This window comes from Pseudopipra pipra, chromosome 1, assembly GCF_036250125.1.
Source record: "Pseudopipra pipra isolate bDixPip1 chromosome 1, bDixPip1.hap1, whole genome shotgun sequence".
Lineage (NCBI taxonomy): Eukaryota > Metazoa > Chordata > Aves > Passeriformes > Pipridae > Pseudopipra > Pseudopipra pipra.
Genome location: NC_087549.1, coordinates 50,856,141 through 50,872,885, shown reverse-complemented (window position 1 = coordinate 50,872,885; position 16,745 = coordinate 50,856,141). Strand labels below are relative to the sequence as shown.

Genomic DNA, 16,745 nt, shown 5'->3' with positions numbered 1-16,745 from the left:
CTAAGTATGATTATGCTTGCTTGCTTTGTTCCAATGTCTCACAAGACCAGCCAGGGATTTCCTCAACTGATGCTGACAATGTGCATTTTGTGTAATGAAAAGACAGCCCTGCTCCCCAGCATCCTGAGGATATGCTGGGAAACAGCAGGTACATCTGCAGGAAACAGGGGGAAAAACTGATATAATTAAAGTTGTAGAAGATCTGTAATATAGTCAGGCTCTCTGTAACGGTGTCTGCTTGTGGCTGACTAACCCAGCTCAAGGACTGGGTGGACTAACTCCACTTCTTAGATGTCCTGTCTCCATGTGGAGGAGGCAAACTGCTCACCATTCCTCCCTGACTAGTTCTTAGTTGAGCTGTTTTCATATCGCCAGAACTCTCTGGTGTCTGGACTTGCAATGAGCAATGCATGAGCGTCTTTCTCCTTGATGAGAAACCTTTGCACAGAGTTGCAAAAATGCTGGTATCAAGTTTATTTTTGAACATTTACAATTTTAAATTACCAAGGCTAAAAATCTCTGTAGCACTTACTGCCCTAGATGAAAAAAAAAAGACAGCAGAAGCCATGTGTTATTGGTGCATTCTAATGTTCTCCTGCTACAGCAAGTGTTTTGGCATGCATGTAGTGTACTTTTAATATAGTTTATAATAAAATATATTTTCAACCCTCTGTCCAACCTACTTCATCATTATTTCTCGTAGACTAGTGCCATTCCAGTGACTCCACATACTATTTCTGAGGCCTGGAGATAAAATAAGCTATTTTATGAACTTGTCTTACAAAATACACGCTCACGTAATTTTCTGTGGACCTTCAAATAGACAACAAAAATGTTTAAAAAATATGAAGGTTCTAATCATGAAACAGTTGTACACAGATATCTCGTTGTTTCTTTGGGATGGCCCCCATCTAAAAAAGCTTATATCGTACAGCAATGAGGAAACTGGAAGGAGTTAAAAATAAATTTAAAAAAGAAGTAATTCCAATTTTTTGAGGGAAGTACTGCACTGGTCTTCCCTTCCAGGCGAACAGTTTGGCAAGTGTTCTTGATTGGCCTTTATGCAGTTTTGTGTCCATGAATAACACAGAATTTTTTGCAGTTATTTGTAGTTGCCTTGTATCAACAAACCAAAAGTGAAGGCAAATAACATGGCTGAATGGTTCCTGTTTGTTTTTAAACTATCTGAGAAGTCATGAACAGAACATCTAAAAGAAACTGAGTGACATTTGCCCCTGAGCATGATTCATAACCTGCAGGTGTGACCAGCACAGACTTCCTGCAATATGTCACAACTGAACCAGGAGCACTTCACATTCAGTCTCCTCTGGTTTCAAGCATTTTGCAAAATGTCAATTAAAAATACATATATTTATAAAGTGGTTAGTGTCACTAATGCCTCAAAAATAAAAAAAATCTATTAGTGGAGAATGACAGTAAAAACTGAAGCGGCAGTTCCATGCTTTTTTTTTTTCTTCTTTTTATGAAATAGCTTGTTCATCTGAAAGCATTCATTCCCTTTACCTTTCAATCACCAGATTTCATGGCTGTGTATTGCCTTCACCCAGGCAAATGTTCCCAGCAATGTGTATGTCTGCTATAACTAATTCTGAAAGAAGACCGGACATGCAAATTGCCATTCACTTTCAGTGGATTATCTAGACCCAGGCTTGCTACATAACAAAAAGAAAAGTTGCCTCTGATTCTACCACATATCAAATAAGATTGAGAATCTAATACACAATGCAGATTCACTATGTTTGATGTGGGTCTGTATGGAATTCAAACATATATTTTCTCAGCGAAGGTGATTTCTCTTAGTTCGTTCACAATGCTCCTCTTTTCCTCTGCATTGGTCATCAAATGACCATTAATTGTACCACAGTCTCCAGTATTAATCATACCAGAGTCTCCAAAATTAATCATATTAGAATTTATACTGGCATGGGTAACAAACAAATAAGCAGACAAAGTATATGAAGTGATCACTTGGAGTGATGCTCTTATAACTTTCCTAGCTATTGAATAAGATGAAGCTACAAATTCCAGCAATAAAGACTCAGGATACCTTGGCATTTAGCACACTATAGTGTGAAGTATATGTACAAAATGTACATCAGCTTTTATTTTTATTAATGTAATATATTAGCTATATAAAAATAGCTAAATAAGCTATAAATAAAACGGGCTTTCAGGCTAGAGCTACTGCTATGACTGGAACTCATTCTGCTAGCAGGGTGTAAATTAGGATGTCAATGACCATTCCATACTTTTGTTCCTCTGTGTCTGGGAAATTGTAAAGAAAAATCACTGGGTGGAACCTGAAAACTATGCAAAATGTCTCCCATGCTTTTAATACTACTCTAAAAATCCTTTTCATATTTATGCTTTTAATCTGGTGCTCAGATTTGAGAAAGGGCCTTCTCTCCGTTTCGTAGGGTCTCTACACTGGGAACTACATGTCCATGCCTGGAACCCACAGTATTTCATAGAAGTACACCAAGTACTTTGGGTTGTCTTTCGAATTGTTTCTGGACCTTGGGCCTGCTGAGGGCTGAGATATATTTACCTGGCTACATATCTCCTGGATAAGACCTGAAATACCCAGTCAGTCTGGAGTAGAACATATTCAAGTGGATATACTAAAAATCACTGTTGTTTTGAAGCACATCCCCAGAAGGACCAGATGAAGGTTACCATCTTATGCTCAAACAACATAACAAAAGCAAGCATATGCTTAAAAATTAGTGATTTTTATATAGATATATAGAAGGGAGGGGAGGGGAGGGGAGGGGAGGGGAGGGGAGGGGAGGGGAGGGGAGGGGAGGGGAGGGGATGGGAGGGGAGAGGAGAGGAGAGGAGAGGAGAACGTGAAGAAGGGAAAGAGAAAGGAAAAAAAAGAAAAGGGAATGGGAAAGAAGAAAGAAAACTCAGCTCCAATAACCTCTTTGCAATTCCTAACATTTAAATTCACCACAGTTTAATGATAAATGCACAGCATCATGTAGAAAGTAATGCAAGTAAGGCAGGAGCTGAGCCTGTCATCAGTGCTCAGCAGTTGATGCAAACACAGGTACAAATTCACTCTGGCAACCGGTAAATCAGACCATTAGGAAAGCTACCTTTTGCAACCACTCCACTTCTGGCAACACAAAAATCCATATCAACTGAAAATAAGAAGAAAGTTTCATTAGAGCTCCCAATGCTTTATTTTAAACAAGAAGAAGAATCTGCAGGATAGGTAGGGATATGCAACTTTGCAAAATAACTTGCTCTGATGGATTCAACCTGCCATTGTACAACTAGTCCTTACCATGCAGAGCAAATTAAGATTACATTGATAGTTGCTGTGGAACAACACCTCTGGCAGCTTTTCATCCAAGAACATATTTCTTGTTTTCCAGGATTTGCCCTCACCTACAACACATTTTGCTAAGAGTAATTTGAAATCCGTGAATGTGATGATAGCCTAATCACTCAAATCTTTAGCAATGAAAATATGGAAAAAAGGTTGTTGTATAAAGAAGATAGCTAAATAGAATGGTTTAGTTTGACAGAAATAGAAAATATGACTCAGACAGGGAAAAGAGCTCTTTGCCCTTTAAAAAAATTACTCTTGTTCTTCCTCTTTCTCTAGCAGAAGAGCCTTTCAGGGAGAGTCTGGTGATGCTGCATTATTGATGTGATACAGGTCTCCAGTGGAAACAGATGTGATATGTTTGGTTTTCTCTGATAGTCTGGGCTGAACACAAAGCAAATTACTGAATGTCAGAAGACTCAGGTTCATTGAGACTGTTCAAAGCACATGTTTAAAAGAAGTTCTTAAATAATAAATCTTAAATTTCAAGCCTGTTGCATAACTAAAAATTATATATGTACTAAAATAAATGTGTCCCAAATATTTTGCTGAGACAAACTGCAAATGACATTAAAATGCATATGTGCAGCTTTAGGATTTGTTTGTTCTCAAACCAGGCACTGATGGTTGCAGTGAAAGACACAAAATAGCATGGTCTGGGTGAACATAGAACGGCAGAATTGTTGAGGCTGGAATATATACAATTTAACTGAATGTGCATAATCTCTCTGATGATTTTTCCCAATCTGTGTTGGATCCTTTAGTTTTAAAAACACCGTTTGACACCATAACAATTTTCTTTATTGCCCTTCAGTTTCTGTCAGGCTATTTTACCCACAGACTTTCCACACAAGAGGTCACGTAGAGGTTTTGTGCAGGCTAGGTCACAGTCCAGCTTCAAAAGAATTCTAAGACTACTGTTCAAAAAAGCAGTTTTTCAGTCTATCCACCCCAGCAAAGTCTGCTAGGTACATTAGGGAGCAAACCCAAGCCACAGGATGAGTTTTCTGTACTTACTGACATAGCTGCCAGAGATGTGCCTTTCTAGATCATGGTGGACCTGTAACGAGACTTGACTAAAGCAATCAGCAGCAATCTCCTCCTCAGAATAAGTGTGGCAGCGTGACGGGACGTGTTAGATTATGTCTCACTTAGGTGATAGCTTCAATTTAATCGGTTTTCACGAAGTAACTCAAAAGAGAACACTGTTTCCCCCGTCTCTGCTGCAACCTAGAGGGTCTGGGTGACACCACTGATGGATCTCACCTGCCACTTTGTTCCTCGTCCTCTTGCTTTACCTTTCCCCCTGCCTCTTGACTTTGTCCCTAGGCATTACGGCAAACCTGGGTGGGGGGGGAAACACCAAAGGTGAGGTAGCCGAGCCTGAGGCTGCCAAGACATTACTTGGAGGTGGAGAGGAGCCCGAGGGTTGTCGTGGCGATCGGGGCGGGGCCGGCGCGGGCGGGGCCGCCGGGGCGTGGCGGCGGCGGCCGCAGGTGCGCAGGTGGCGGGGGTGGCGGGGGTGGCGGGCACGGCCGCCCTGCCGCAATTTCCCTGTGTCACGGCTCCCGTCGCTTGGCAACGGTGCCGGGTCCGGCCGGCAGCCGCGGAGCCGCGCACCGCCCGCAGCGGCGGCACCGGCACGAGCGGCGGCGGCGGCTCCGCCGGGAGGGCGGGCGCGCTGCCGCGGGGGGCGGCCCCGCGGCGGGGAGGATGCGGCACGGCGAGGGGGCTGCGCTCCCGCCGAGCTCTCTGAGGCGGCCGGCCGCGGCGGGGCCGAGGGAGCGCCCGGCGCTCGGCCCAGCCCCGCCGCCCGCCCGCCCGGGGCCGTGAGCGGCGGCGGGGCGGGGATGCCCGCTCGGGCAGGAAAGTTTCTTCCCCGCGGCGGCTCGTCCGCTTCCCGCGCGGACTTCTCCCCGGCCCTCCCCGGTAAGTGACCGCGGCCGCCCGGGTCCTCCGTCCGCCGCCGACCCCCGACCGACGTCCCCGGGGCGGCCGCCCGGCGGGGCTCGGCGCCCTGCCGCGACGGCGGGAGCTGCGGGGCCGGACGGGCCGGAGCCAGCGGCGGCCAGAGAGCCCCGGGGGCTGGTGCCGGCGGTCGCGGCAGCAGGAGCCCGGCGAGCCCTGTGTCTGAACCCCCGGGGGGAAGGGGTTAGCTCGGGTCCTGTTAGCATTGTCAAAGCTGTATTTGGGCTTTACCGGGCAAGGTCGTGGTGGTGCTTGCGGGCTCTTCCCAGGAGCCGGCAGCGGCGGCGGGATGGGAGTGGATGGGGGGGGTCGCGGTCCGTTCGTGCGGGATGTGGCTCCAGCCCCCGCGGGTCCCGGCTGGATGGTTTCATGGCACTGCGGCCGCTTGACCGTGCCCTCCTTCTCCTGCCGAACGCTGCTCTCGCCATCGCCGAAACTAAGTGCCAGGAGATGCCGGACTGGGAGCGTTCCTCGGAGCTGATGACCATCTGTTATCGCCGTGGAGAGGAGACGGGCAGCTGACTAGTGGGGAGCAGAAAATGAGATCAAGGAATCGTCAATTAAAACAAAGCATGCCCCGATAATTACACTTTTGCATCAACACAATGCTTTCTCCTTTTTTCTTTTTTTTTTTTCCCTTTTTTTTTTTTTTTTTTTTGATAAACAGTTCAGCGATAGGAAAGAGAAATCTGCTCTTTGTTTTGAGCGTGCAACGCCTCGGAGAGTAATTTAACAACGTCCTTGCTGACAACACCCATCTTTTTTTCTGGGGAAAATACAAACAGAGTAAATGGGACACAATATTATTGCATACGTGGTAAATCTGGCATTTGAACAGAAAAGAGATGAGATTTAAAGGCTGAACAGGGGAAGAGGAGCAAGGTTTTAAGGTTTATTTTTTTTTTAGGTGCTTACTTAATCGCCTTTCAGTGCAATTAATTGAACTTTGTGAGTCGTATTCAGTGCTGTCATCTTTTGCCTCTCAAAACAAAAATAATAGGACGCTCAGAAAGAGAAAGGAGGGAGGGGATCCTGCTCCTCGGTAGCATGAAGAAATAGGTTCCAAAAAGAATTGCAACGGTGCAGGAATTTCTCCTACATGCTGTCGTTTATAGCTCAGATCACTGGAACAGAGAGATGACTTCTGATGTTCCAGTAAGACAAAAACTGCAAATGCTTAATTTTTAGTCCCCCACCAGTTTCCCTGCAAGCACTCCTTATGGTTTCCCCGGGTGACTTGCAAGGGTTCACTCCTCTTTTTAATAGTATTTGACCTGGCATCTCTTACCTGCCAGCCACCATCTCTCCTTTCTGAGGGCAGGAGGGGGTGAGGGATGAATTCATCGGCGTTACATAACAGTTACCTGGAGCATTGCACATGTTCCCAAACTAGGGATGCCTCTGGACCACAGACGGGAGATGAATTTCTGTAATATTGCAGATCAAGTGCAAATGGCTAGGAAAAAACTTTCACAGGGCACCACTTTCCAGTGAACATGTTTCCCTTGTGCATTTTACAGTAATTCCTTTCCCACTCATTTAAGCAAGACCAGTAATATGTTTGACCCTCCCTCCAGTTGTGTATGTGTAAGTAGCGTAATGAAACAAATGGTATCTATAGATCAAGTATACTGCCTTCCTGCTTTTATTTCCCCCATCCCACTCAAACCTGCATGACATCACTAACTATAGTCAGTGTGCAGTGTAACCCCAGAGCGTATTAGAGAGTGGGGCTCGACATCCTCTGAGCTCTGGTGCTTTGCAAACTCCCTCTGAGACCAGAGAGATAATTTTTTGTTTGTTTACACTATCTCTATCATTTACCTGGAGTCTAAAGAAATTAATTAGCTGTTTGGCAAGAGCAGAGTGGGGCACGTGGCTGCTTTGATGCTGTCAGTCTGCCTGTCTCTTTCTCACTCACAGGAGCTGTGTGGGCAAGGGAGATCTGCCTGTTGATGTCAACTCCTGTCCCACTTTTTCAGGGTTTTAATTAGCAGGATTTTTAAGGAGGAAGAGTAGATGGAGGTATCTCTTGTGCTGTGGGTCTGTCCTTGGTCCTCATCCTCTTCTCTTCTCCCTTTCATTGCAGGAGCTGGAGTGGCCGTAGGGGGCAGTGCGCTGGTAGCCAGCCATGATCGCCACTGGAGGCCTCCTGAGGATCTCGGCTAGGAAACAGGACCCCTTGCGACCCCAAAGCCAAGTCCCCAAACGCAAGCGCAAGGCCAAAAAGAAGCGCAAGAACGACGTGGTTGTGGTGAAAGGGAAGCTCAAGCTGTGCTCCCTCTCAGGGCTCATTGCCCTCTGTGGCATCCTGGTACTGCTGGTGGGCATCGCCTTGGCTGTGGTGGGCTACTGGCCAAAGCCCAGCCAGGTGTACAGAGAAGGCAGCGTCAGTGCAGGCAGACACCTAGCACCACAAGGTGTCACTCCCAAGAACCATTCCCAGAGCCAGGAAGGGGCGCAAGCAGGGATCCATTCAGAGTCACCCCCCAGAGCCAATACCTCCACCACTACTACTACCAGTGGGTCTTTGCAGTCCCCACCGACTTCCTCATCCCCCCAGGCCTCAGTGGGTTTCCTTTTCCGTCTTTTCTCAAGCTACTTGCATTCAGATAAGCTGAAGGTGCTGGGCCCTCTCATCATGGGCATTGGCATCTTCCTCTTCATCTGCGCCAATGCAGTGTTGCACGAGAACCGCGACAAGAAGACCAAGATCATCAACCTGCGTGACCTCTATTCCACCGTCATCGATGCCCACAGCCTGCGGGCCAAGGATGGAGGCACCCCGCCCTCGGCCCCTCTCAACGGCTTTGTCAACTACATGCAGTCCCGGGGCCTGGAGCTAAAGCCTGGTGGTGAAGGCCTGGGTGCTGCAGCCATGCTGGCCAAGAGTTCCTGGCCACCGGGACTGGGTGTCTCCCTTTCCCCGCCAGATCTGGCATCCTCACCACGACGTTCCTCCTTCTGCCCCCCACCACAGCCACCCAGCCTGGCTGAGGCCGTGTACAGCATCTGCCGGGAGCGTGCTGCCCTTGCTGGCCACACTGTCACCAGCCCTCCCTGCAGCCCACCAGAGAGCTGTGACCAGTGCAGCACAGCCAGCTCCATCATTGGCTCCTCACTGAGCGCTTTTGCCCTCCTGCCCTTGGGGTCAGGCAGCAGAGTGGGAGACTGGCGGAGACCACCTGGTGAGCGGGGAGCCCAGGAGATCCCTCGGGGAGAGTTTGAACTGAGCCTAACCAACCTCAGCAGCAGCCACATCGAGGGAGGCTGTGGGACAAGGAGGCACAAGCTGGTTCTCAGGCGGCAGAGCATCAGCTGCTTGCCTGATGCCAGGCGTCCCCTTTTCCCTGAGCCACCTCGGTCACCAGCTGACAGTGGGGTCCTGGACTCCAGCCTCTTGGTAAAGGCATCTTCTAGCTACTCCAAATCTCTGGATCTGGGGGGATCACCCCCCTCAGCCCCTTCTGCCATCACCAGGACGGACTCCCAGAGCTCCCAGTCTGAGCCTTCCAGCAGCAATAAGGGCTACAGCCACCTGGAGGAGGCAGGCACCTCCTTGGAGTCAGTTGCCAACACCACAGCCAGTAAAATTCAGGATTATGAGGAGGAACCGGTTGAGAAGACGGACCCCCTCAAGGCTACCAGCAGAGAGCAAACAGGAGAGCAATCTCAGCAAACTCAAAGACAGTACACAAATAAGGAGAAACTCTTTATGATTTCTAGGTCACATGCTGCATTAGGGCTGGAGGATGGGGAGCTGGAGAGTACTGGCATCTAAATAAAACTGAGAAGGCACGAGGACACCTTGCATTCCTCCACACCTTTCCCCCTTCTTCATCTCCTTGTGGACTTAGGAAAGCAATCAATATCCAAAGAGCTGCACTATGTTACCCTTGAAAATTGAATTCCCTAAATCCTGTAGATGATTTCAGGAAGAAAAAAGAAAATCCTTTCTGTCTAATCGTGATTGTATGTTTCATGCAAGCCAAATTGTATTAAATATCCACAGTCCAGGAAGTTCTTTGGATCAGATTAATACAATTTCAGGCGGTATAGCTGTGCACTTTACTGTTTTGATTTCCAAGTGCCCCTTCTTCTCCTCTGATTTCTTTCTTGCTGATTTGCCACTAGCTGCTTGAACACTGCAGGCATCTTTTTAAGCTCAAAAGCAATGTGGTCTTCAAAAAGCAAGCTGAGCTCTATCTTTGTTTTGGTTCAATCACTAAAAAGTTTGCAAGGCCTTAAGGATGATGTACCTTGACAAAGAATGAGTTTGTTTAAGTTCTGGAAGAAAATAACAGTTTAGAAGAGACTGGAGCAGAACAGAGCTCTGGTGATTTAGTTAAAACCATTACATTCCTGAATCCAAAATGCATACTACTACATGATACTTTATTAAAGTATTATTACACATGTATTGACTAATAGCATTAAAAGATTTTTTTTTAATAAAACATTTACAAACAAAACTTCCATAAAAAATAAGTCCTTTATTTTGGTAAGTAATTACAGGTATCAGAAACTGTTTAGTTTTATACTGTGAAAGATTATAGAGATGCTATGAGGCCAAAGGTTTGCTTATACTTTTAAGTAGGTAATTAATAATGTAGATGTAATTTCAAAATAAATACTGGTTCAGTCTCTGAGAAACCACACTGTAATTCAGTCAGCAGATTCCATCTCCATTTCTGACAGTGCTCTGTGACAGACAGGTGAAGAAATGTGAGATTTTGACAGGCTAAGGAAAAAAATTTTTTAAAGGTTTGATCTTCTATTCAGATTAGGTTTTTTGTGAGTAACAGATTAATCTTCTTTCTCAATTTTTCACTTCCCTTATAACTGTTGCATCAAGTGTTTCTGCCGTTACAATTCCTATTTGTGAATGCATGTGCATAAGATTAATTTTGAAGCATAATGATAGCCCTGTCAGTCTCCTAGCAGTTGACCCTATTGAAGTCAGCAGAGGTTTTTCACTGAGTTTAGCATGGTGAGAAATTTCTTCCTGCATGAGAAAAGCATCAGGTTTCCTGAAGAATGCCTAATCTGTAGACAGATTTTTGGTAAATTGATGAGCTGTTTCATTTTCATAGCTGCAGCACGGCAGGCACTCGTATTTTGCCAAAACAGCTTTATGTGCTCAGAAGATTTTGTCAATACTTCAGATTTTAAATATGAACATGGCATTTCTCCACTATGGGAAGAGAAATCCACATTGAACAAACACAGTGTGTAAACAGACAGAAGTCTTTCTGTTGCAATTAAATTTTTTCTTGTGGTTTCATGTTTTAAAATACTTAGTTGCATATTTACTTACATTACAGTACATTGTGACAGATAATACAACTATTACTAAACACAATTGCTTTTAGTAATCCTGCAGAATTCTGTAATAAATAGAGCTAATTTAAAAGACAAGAAGAAAAAAAAAAGAAAAAGAATAATTTGTCATGTCAGAGTCTTGAAACTGGAGAAGCAGAAAGTGCTTGTGCTTGTTCTCTTGAGCAAGAGAGACATCCAGGTGGCAATATCTTTCCTCCTATCAGTGGCAACCAGTGCACTGACAATATGAACATCACTGTGGCATTTTTTGCTATCAAACTGCTAGCACACAGCTGGCAAAAATCTGTTGTAAAACTGCCTGGGTTGGCACGGGCTGGATTAGGCACTACAGGAAGTTGGTGTCTCAGCTGGTGCTGGCATTTGCATGGGGCTTTCCTTTCAGTTCTCCATGGACATGTGTTTCTGCTCCTTCTCTGACTTCCAGAAAGATGTATGAGATGTATCTGAGCAGCGTTTCCTGGTGCTGATGGAGATGCTAGTTATTGACAGAACTGCAAACATCCTGTTTGTTATTTTCCACACTAAAATTGTCTATGGAGGTGCAAGGGAAGAGGTGAGCTGTGTGTTACTCCCTGGGGCATGGAGTCCTTGGGAAGACGTGACAGGGATTTGTTTTATTCTGAGAGGGGGGTAAAATATGCTTTTTAAAATATTCTTTGTAAATATTTCTTCAGTCATCTGAATCTACAGTGTGCTCTGAAAAAAAAAAAAGGCAACTTTAAAAAACCTTTGGTTACTCCTTAGACTGATTTGAAACAAAGCAGGCCAGTAATTATTCTGGTGATTAATTTACTGCAAAGCTTTCTGAATGGCAAAATTATAACAGAGTTCAGCTTTAATAAGTAAAATTATAGCTTGTTCCTGTGTTGCCAGAAAAGACGTGAAACATGAACTTTTATCAGTCGAGATGTATTTTTTAATAACAGCAGCTAGAAGTGATTTGTAACATATAGATTAATAAGCAGAGTAAGCTACCTCTCTGTCTTTGTAAGTCATTATTTTTGCGAATTTATTAATTAAACTATTTGTTGAGCAGTTTATGCAGAGATGTAGTTGTAGTCAGAAACTTATGTTTAAAATTCAAGGCAGGCAAGTTAGTCTAACACCCCAGTGTTGGAAAACGACTGAGAGATTCAACCCCTGTGCACCAGTCATGACTGCTTTTAGTACCATTAGCCTTGGAGAGAAACAGCCAGTAAGGAGCTGAGCCTTTCCTGGTGATGCCCACAGGTGATGTGGATGCTGGGGTTTGTGCTGTGACTGATTATTGAGTCTCTGAGCTGGCCCTGACCGCTTCTCCAGACTGTCAGGCTGCCTCTTGGCCATTGTTTGTACTTTCTGTCACATGCTTATGCGTTTTCCTCCAATCCAGCCTCTTCCTTTTAACCTTCCATCGCCAGCGTCCTGCCACCTAGTGCTTCCTCCACAGTCCTTGTCAAGAGAAGAGAAGCTGCCTCTACATACCAGTATCCACCTGCCTGCATGTTGCAGAAAGAGATGGGCTGTCACACGTGTTTATTAAGAAGAAATGTATTCTTTTAAATTAATTAATTTTTAAAAGTGCATTTATGTTTATGAAGAAGGAATCATTAGTCCCTGTATTTAAAAAGTGATATCCCTGAAGGTATTTTTTTATGAGCTGGAATACCAGCCATAAATTTTTGCTATGGAAAAATTAGATTTTGGTTTAGAAACGTGTGTTTTGGTTTGGTTTGCTTTTTTAGCATAGAAGTGCTATGATATTTATATAAAATTTCCAGAGGGAAAGTTAAGTTCTGCCTGAATCTTCAGAATACTCCCATTACTAGATAGAAGGCTGCATCTGTTCGTTATGAGTATAGATGCTGTTTGGACCAGTCTGAGGACAGGCAAATGCCCTAATTGTGCTTCAGTCATGCTGCTGTTTGTTACAAAATCCTCAGGACTCTGGAGAAGCTGCTGACGTGATCGTACTATAACCCAGTTCTGGCTCAGTTTTCACTGGCTAGCAAAGTATTTAAAATCCTTGCATTAACCTGGCTTGCTTGACTGAACTGATTTACCAGACTCCCCAACTGTTAACGTATCAGCTGATCTACAAAGGACCAGATTTGTTACCCAGTATTGTTTAGATACATTTTTAACAGCTTTTTCAAGGACTAATGATGTCCAACAGTGAGCAACAGTGCATGTACAAACATTGAATTGGGTAACTGTTAACATAGTTTTACATCTGCAGTCTGAAATACAAATTTTATGGATTGTTATAGATTTTCATAACAACCAAAACAGTTTACACAGAAGTAGCAATATGACTTCAATTAAACAACATTTTTATTAAAAGTAATGGAGGTGGCAGAATGATAAATATTATTTGATTTCAGTAGGAGGAATAGCCTTTGATAATGTTTAACAGTTTTTCTTTCTACACAAAACCCACACAAAATACAAGTGCTCGGTGGTAGCTGACTAGTAAAATCTTAATAGTCAATAAAAGTATAGATTTTGGGGGCATTTTTTTTCTTCTAGAGAAAAAAAAAAAAGGTTTCTCTATCACTTCTCCAAGACTGTCAGTAGCAATAACATAATGCTTTAACCAGGTCACTTTAATTACTGTTTTTCAGTTTAGGCCTAGAAACAGTGAACAGGGTGCACAGCATGTGCCGGCACAATCTGAGAGGATAAATACAGTATCACAGCCGCAGGAAAAAAGTCTTCTATGGAGGAGTATTCTGTTATTATTTCATTTTAGAACCCAGACTTTATATTTGCGGCTTCCAAAAGCTCCAAAACAGAAAAGTCTAAGTAAGCACACTAGAATTTATGTTCTGCCATTTAGCTTTCACTGTAAATGTGAAGACTCTGGAGGAGTCTCCAAAGAGGGAGACCCTGGAGATCCGACAGAGCTGCACACGATCAGGTGAAATGGCACTGAAGTTTGGATGGGGGAACTAGGCTACTAAAAAGGATCTAACTGGATCACAGGATAATTCAGGAACTAGAAGAGCATGGCTTGTGTTTATCCACTGGCTAGTCTTTTATCTATGTTTTAATTAGACAGACACAGTCAAGCCACAGTACTACTTTTAAAGGGTTTTTTTTATCTATTGTTATTCTTTTAAAATCACATTGCAATGAGAAGAAAGCTTGTTTGGTGAAAGTACGAAAAGAGATTCAAACTAAACAAACGTCAAAAATCACTATTAAAAACTCAGTCTCTGAGTTTTCCTTCATTGTCCTCTGCACCAAGATGTTTCAGTCTGAGATTTTTGAGTATTACTTTTTCTTTTTTCTTTTCTCCTTTCTCCCCATGACAGGTTTGGTTCTAGTGAGCACACATAGCTGATACTCTCAGACTGGAAGGTAGAAATGGGGAGAAATTGTTGGGCTTTAGAGAAGCACCTTGTTCCACGGTAAGCTTCACAGTTAAAGTAAAAAATGGCAAGTAAAAGGTGAATATTCAGCATCCAAGTGATTAATACATTATTTTCATAAAGTTTTAAATGAACTCCAACTTTGAAGAAAACATAATCCACAAGATCAGAGTATAGTTATTGTCAAACAAGGGAAGAACCATCACAGTATTTACTGAAATATCTAAATATACTGAGATGAATCATGGTTTGTTTTGTTGGTTCTTCATTTTGTTTTCTGTGATCTGCAAGAGATAAGACATTGCAATATTCACCATCGCATAAGATAAGATGATGTAACACCATCACACAACCTTGGATTACATTTTGTTCATCACTCATAAGATTTGGCATGATCCTCCCTGACCTGCCTGGGAGCAGGCTGAGACCATGCCATACAGTTCCTGTTTTGTTGCCAAAAGCTTAATCAGCCATTTCTAAAGGAGCAGGACTTAAGAACATGACCATCAGTTCTGGCAAGAGTTGCAGCTGCTAAAGACTGCAGAGGTGGCTTTGTACAGCTTGCAGTGCAGCTCCCTTCACACCTTGGAGCAGCACAGAAACCTGTGGAAGGGTCTCACAAAAAACTTCCTGCCAAGGCACCTAAGAGTCACCGGAGCCAGCTCCATAAGGATAAATCCCCAATGAGCTAATATGATACTACTGCAACACCATAAACTAGCCTTCCTCCCTCATTCCTGGAGTGTACTTTAGGTCTCTCTGAGGGTTGTAGCAAGTTTTTGCTTCACTGACTTTATAGTAAAAACTCATTTTGAAGAAATGCAGTTTGGTTTCAGAGTCTAATAGAAATATTTAAAATACTTGTGGAGTCTCTATTAAATTAGCATCAAATGACCTCACAGTCCTTAATGTACTTCTCTCTTATATGCCTGAGTACAGAGGATGACTGTCTTCTCTGTAAAAACAAGGCACAGAGATACAGCTACAAAGTGTGCAAAGACCAGATTTTTTTTTTTAAGGGAGAAAGGTATAGGCAATCAGTATGCAGTGATGATAGCATCTGGTATCATGCTTCTAAGTGATGTTTCCAAACCACATGAGTAGCCTGCTGTGGAACATAGCCTTGAACGCTTGTCCTCCAGCACGAGATCCTTCAGGTTTAAGAGCCTCTTTCTACACCTGAGGTGCTGAAGTGCTAATCTATTTCACTGTTTTTCAGACTCATCAAACACAATATTTCATGAAATAACTTAGCAAGACCTCCCTGCAAAATATTTAAGGACGCAAGTGATACTAGACAGCTGATGACATTCTGTTTCAAATGAGGAACTTAAAAAAGGTAAAGTCTGACACTGCTTATTACTTTACTGTGGTAACACAGCATAAGGTGATGATAGTAGCAGCTCTGGGTTTCAAAAACTTAAAACTATCTTCCGGCACTGCTAATGTGATTAACACTACAGGCTGCCTTGAGACTTGAAAATGCAAACAGAACAGTTCTTGCCCTTGTGTTTGTCTTTGCAATGTGTACAGTGTCTAGAGCAGCAGAACTGAAGAAAGAGCGGGTGCTGAGGCTGCATCTTTCACATCTCTCACCACAAGCAAGCTGTGGAAGGAAGTTGTTTCTTTTAGACCATTAAATTAGAGTTGGTGCCTCTCACCCAAATGAAGGAATTGCACTCTTTAGAGTACTGTTCGGGTCTAACATGCAAAGGAAAGGCAAGAAGGCCTTCCTAGCAAAGTTCTGGCACACAGAAGGGAAACCTAAATAGAAGCTGTAGCATAGTTCTGTGATGAGCAAGCTCCTGGTGCTGCATCAGTGTTATGTCTTGGTAGCCATTCGGCTAATACTAGCTTGTCACTGATGATCTGGAAAAAGAGGAAAAGGTCAAATGATGAGCTATGGAAGGTCAACAGCTTGTAGCCATTGCCAGTTCGTAGTCAGCTGCCAGCATAGTGTCTGATAAGCCCCAGGAGTTACCCAAAGAGCAAAAGAAGCCAATAGGAGTGCAGGTTGCATCATCACTGATGTCACCAAGAAGGCACTAATGAAGATAACAAGCAAAGCAACAAGTCACTGAGTTTCTGTTGCACTTGTCCTTGCAGTTTTGGGTTGTCCAATGTGGACAAAAGGAGGAACCACAAAATGTTGCAGTTGTACCAGCACTGGTCAGTAGCTCTTCCACCTATAACTGGCTTTGGCTTCACTCATCACAGCCACTATAAGAGCTCTCTACATTTCACGGTCAAATTGGTCCAGTCCTCTACCCAAATAAACATTTTATGCTGCCTAATGATTGAACAACAGGTTGAATTCTCATATAGGCAACAGATTTCTCAATAGCAATGTTTTCTGGCAAACTATATTATGTACGTTCAACCCCATGGCAGAAACTAAGTACCACACAAAGTGTTCAGTAGAATGTCTTGTTTTAGCTTACAGCTGTAAATGAATCTCACTGGCAATTTAGGCAGATATACTCAGGGAACTCTGCTGCCCAAAAAATAATAGAACTATGTGTTTCAGCAAACCTTATAAAGAAAGTTAACACAAGTGTTTTGTTTGATCCAGCCTAGCGAAATCGTGGGAGACAAGAAACAGATTTGTATCAACAACAGATACTTTACTTAGAACTGTCATTTTAAAATTCAGTTTCATGAAATTTCCACCACATCAGTGTTCAGACATTCAAATACTTTAGCAGATTCAAGATCTCCAAATG

General features: G+C 43.6%; 1 protein-coding gene across 1 annotated transcript; it reads left to right on the top strand.

Moving 5' to 3' along the window:
- Nucleotides 1-5,151: 5,151 nt before the first annotated feature.
- TMEM200C (transmembrane protein 200C) lies at nucleotides 5,152-9,798 on the top strand. The gene is made up of 2 exons (XM_064656478.1): nucleotides 5,152-5,287; nucleotides 7,416-9,798. Exon 2 carries the CDS (start codon nucleotides 7,458-7,460, stop codon nucleotides 9,105-9,107), a length of 1,650 nt encoding a protein of 549 aa, XP_064512548.1. The 5' UTR covers nucleotides 5,152-5,287; nucleotides 7,416-7,457; the 3' UTR covers nucleotides 9,108-9,798.
- Nucleotides 9,799-16,745: the final 6,947 nt, after the last annotated feature.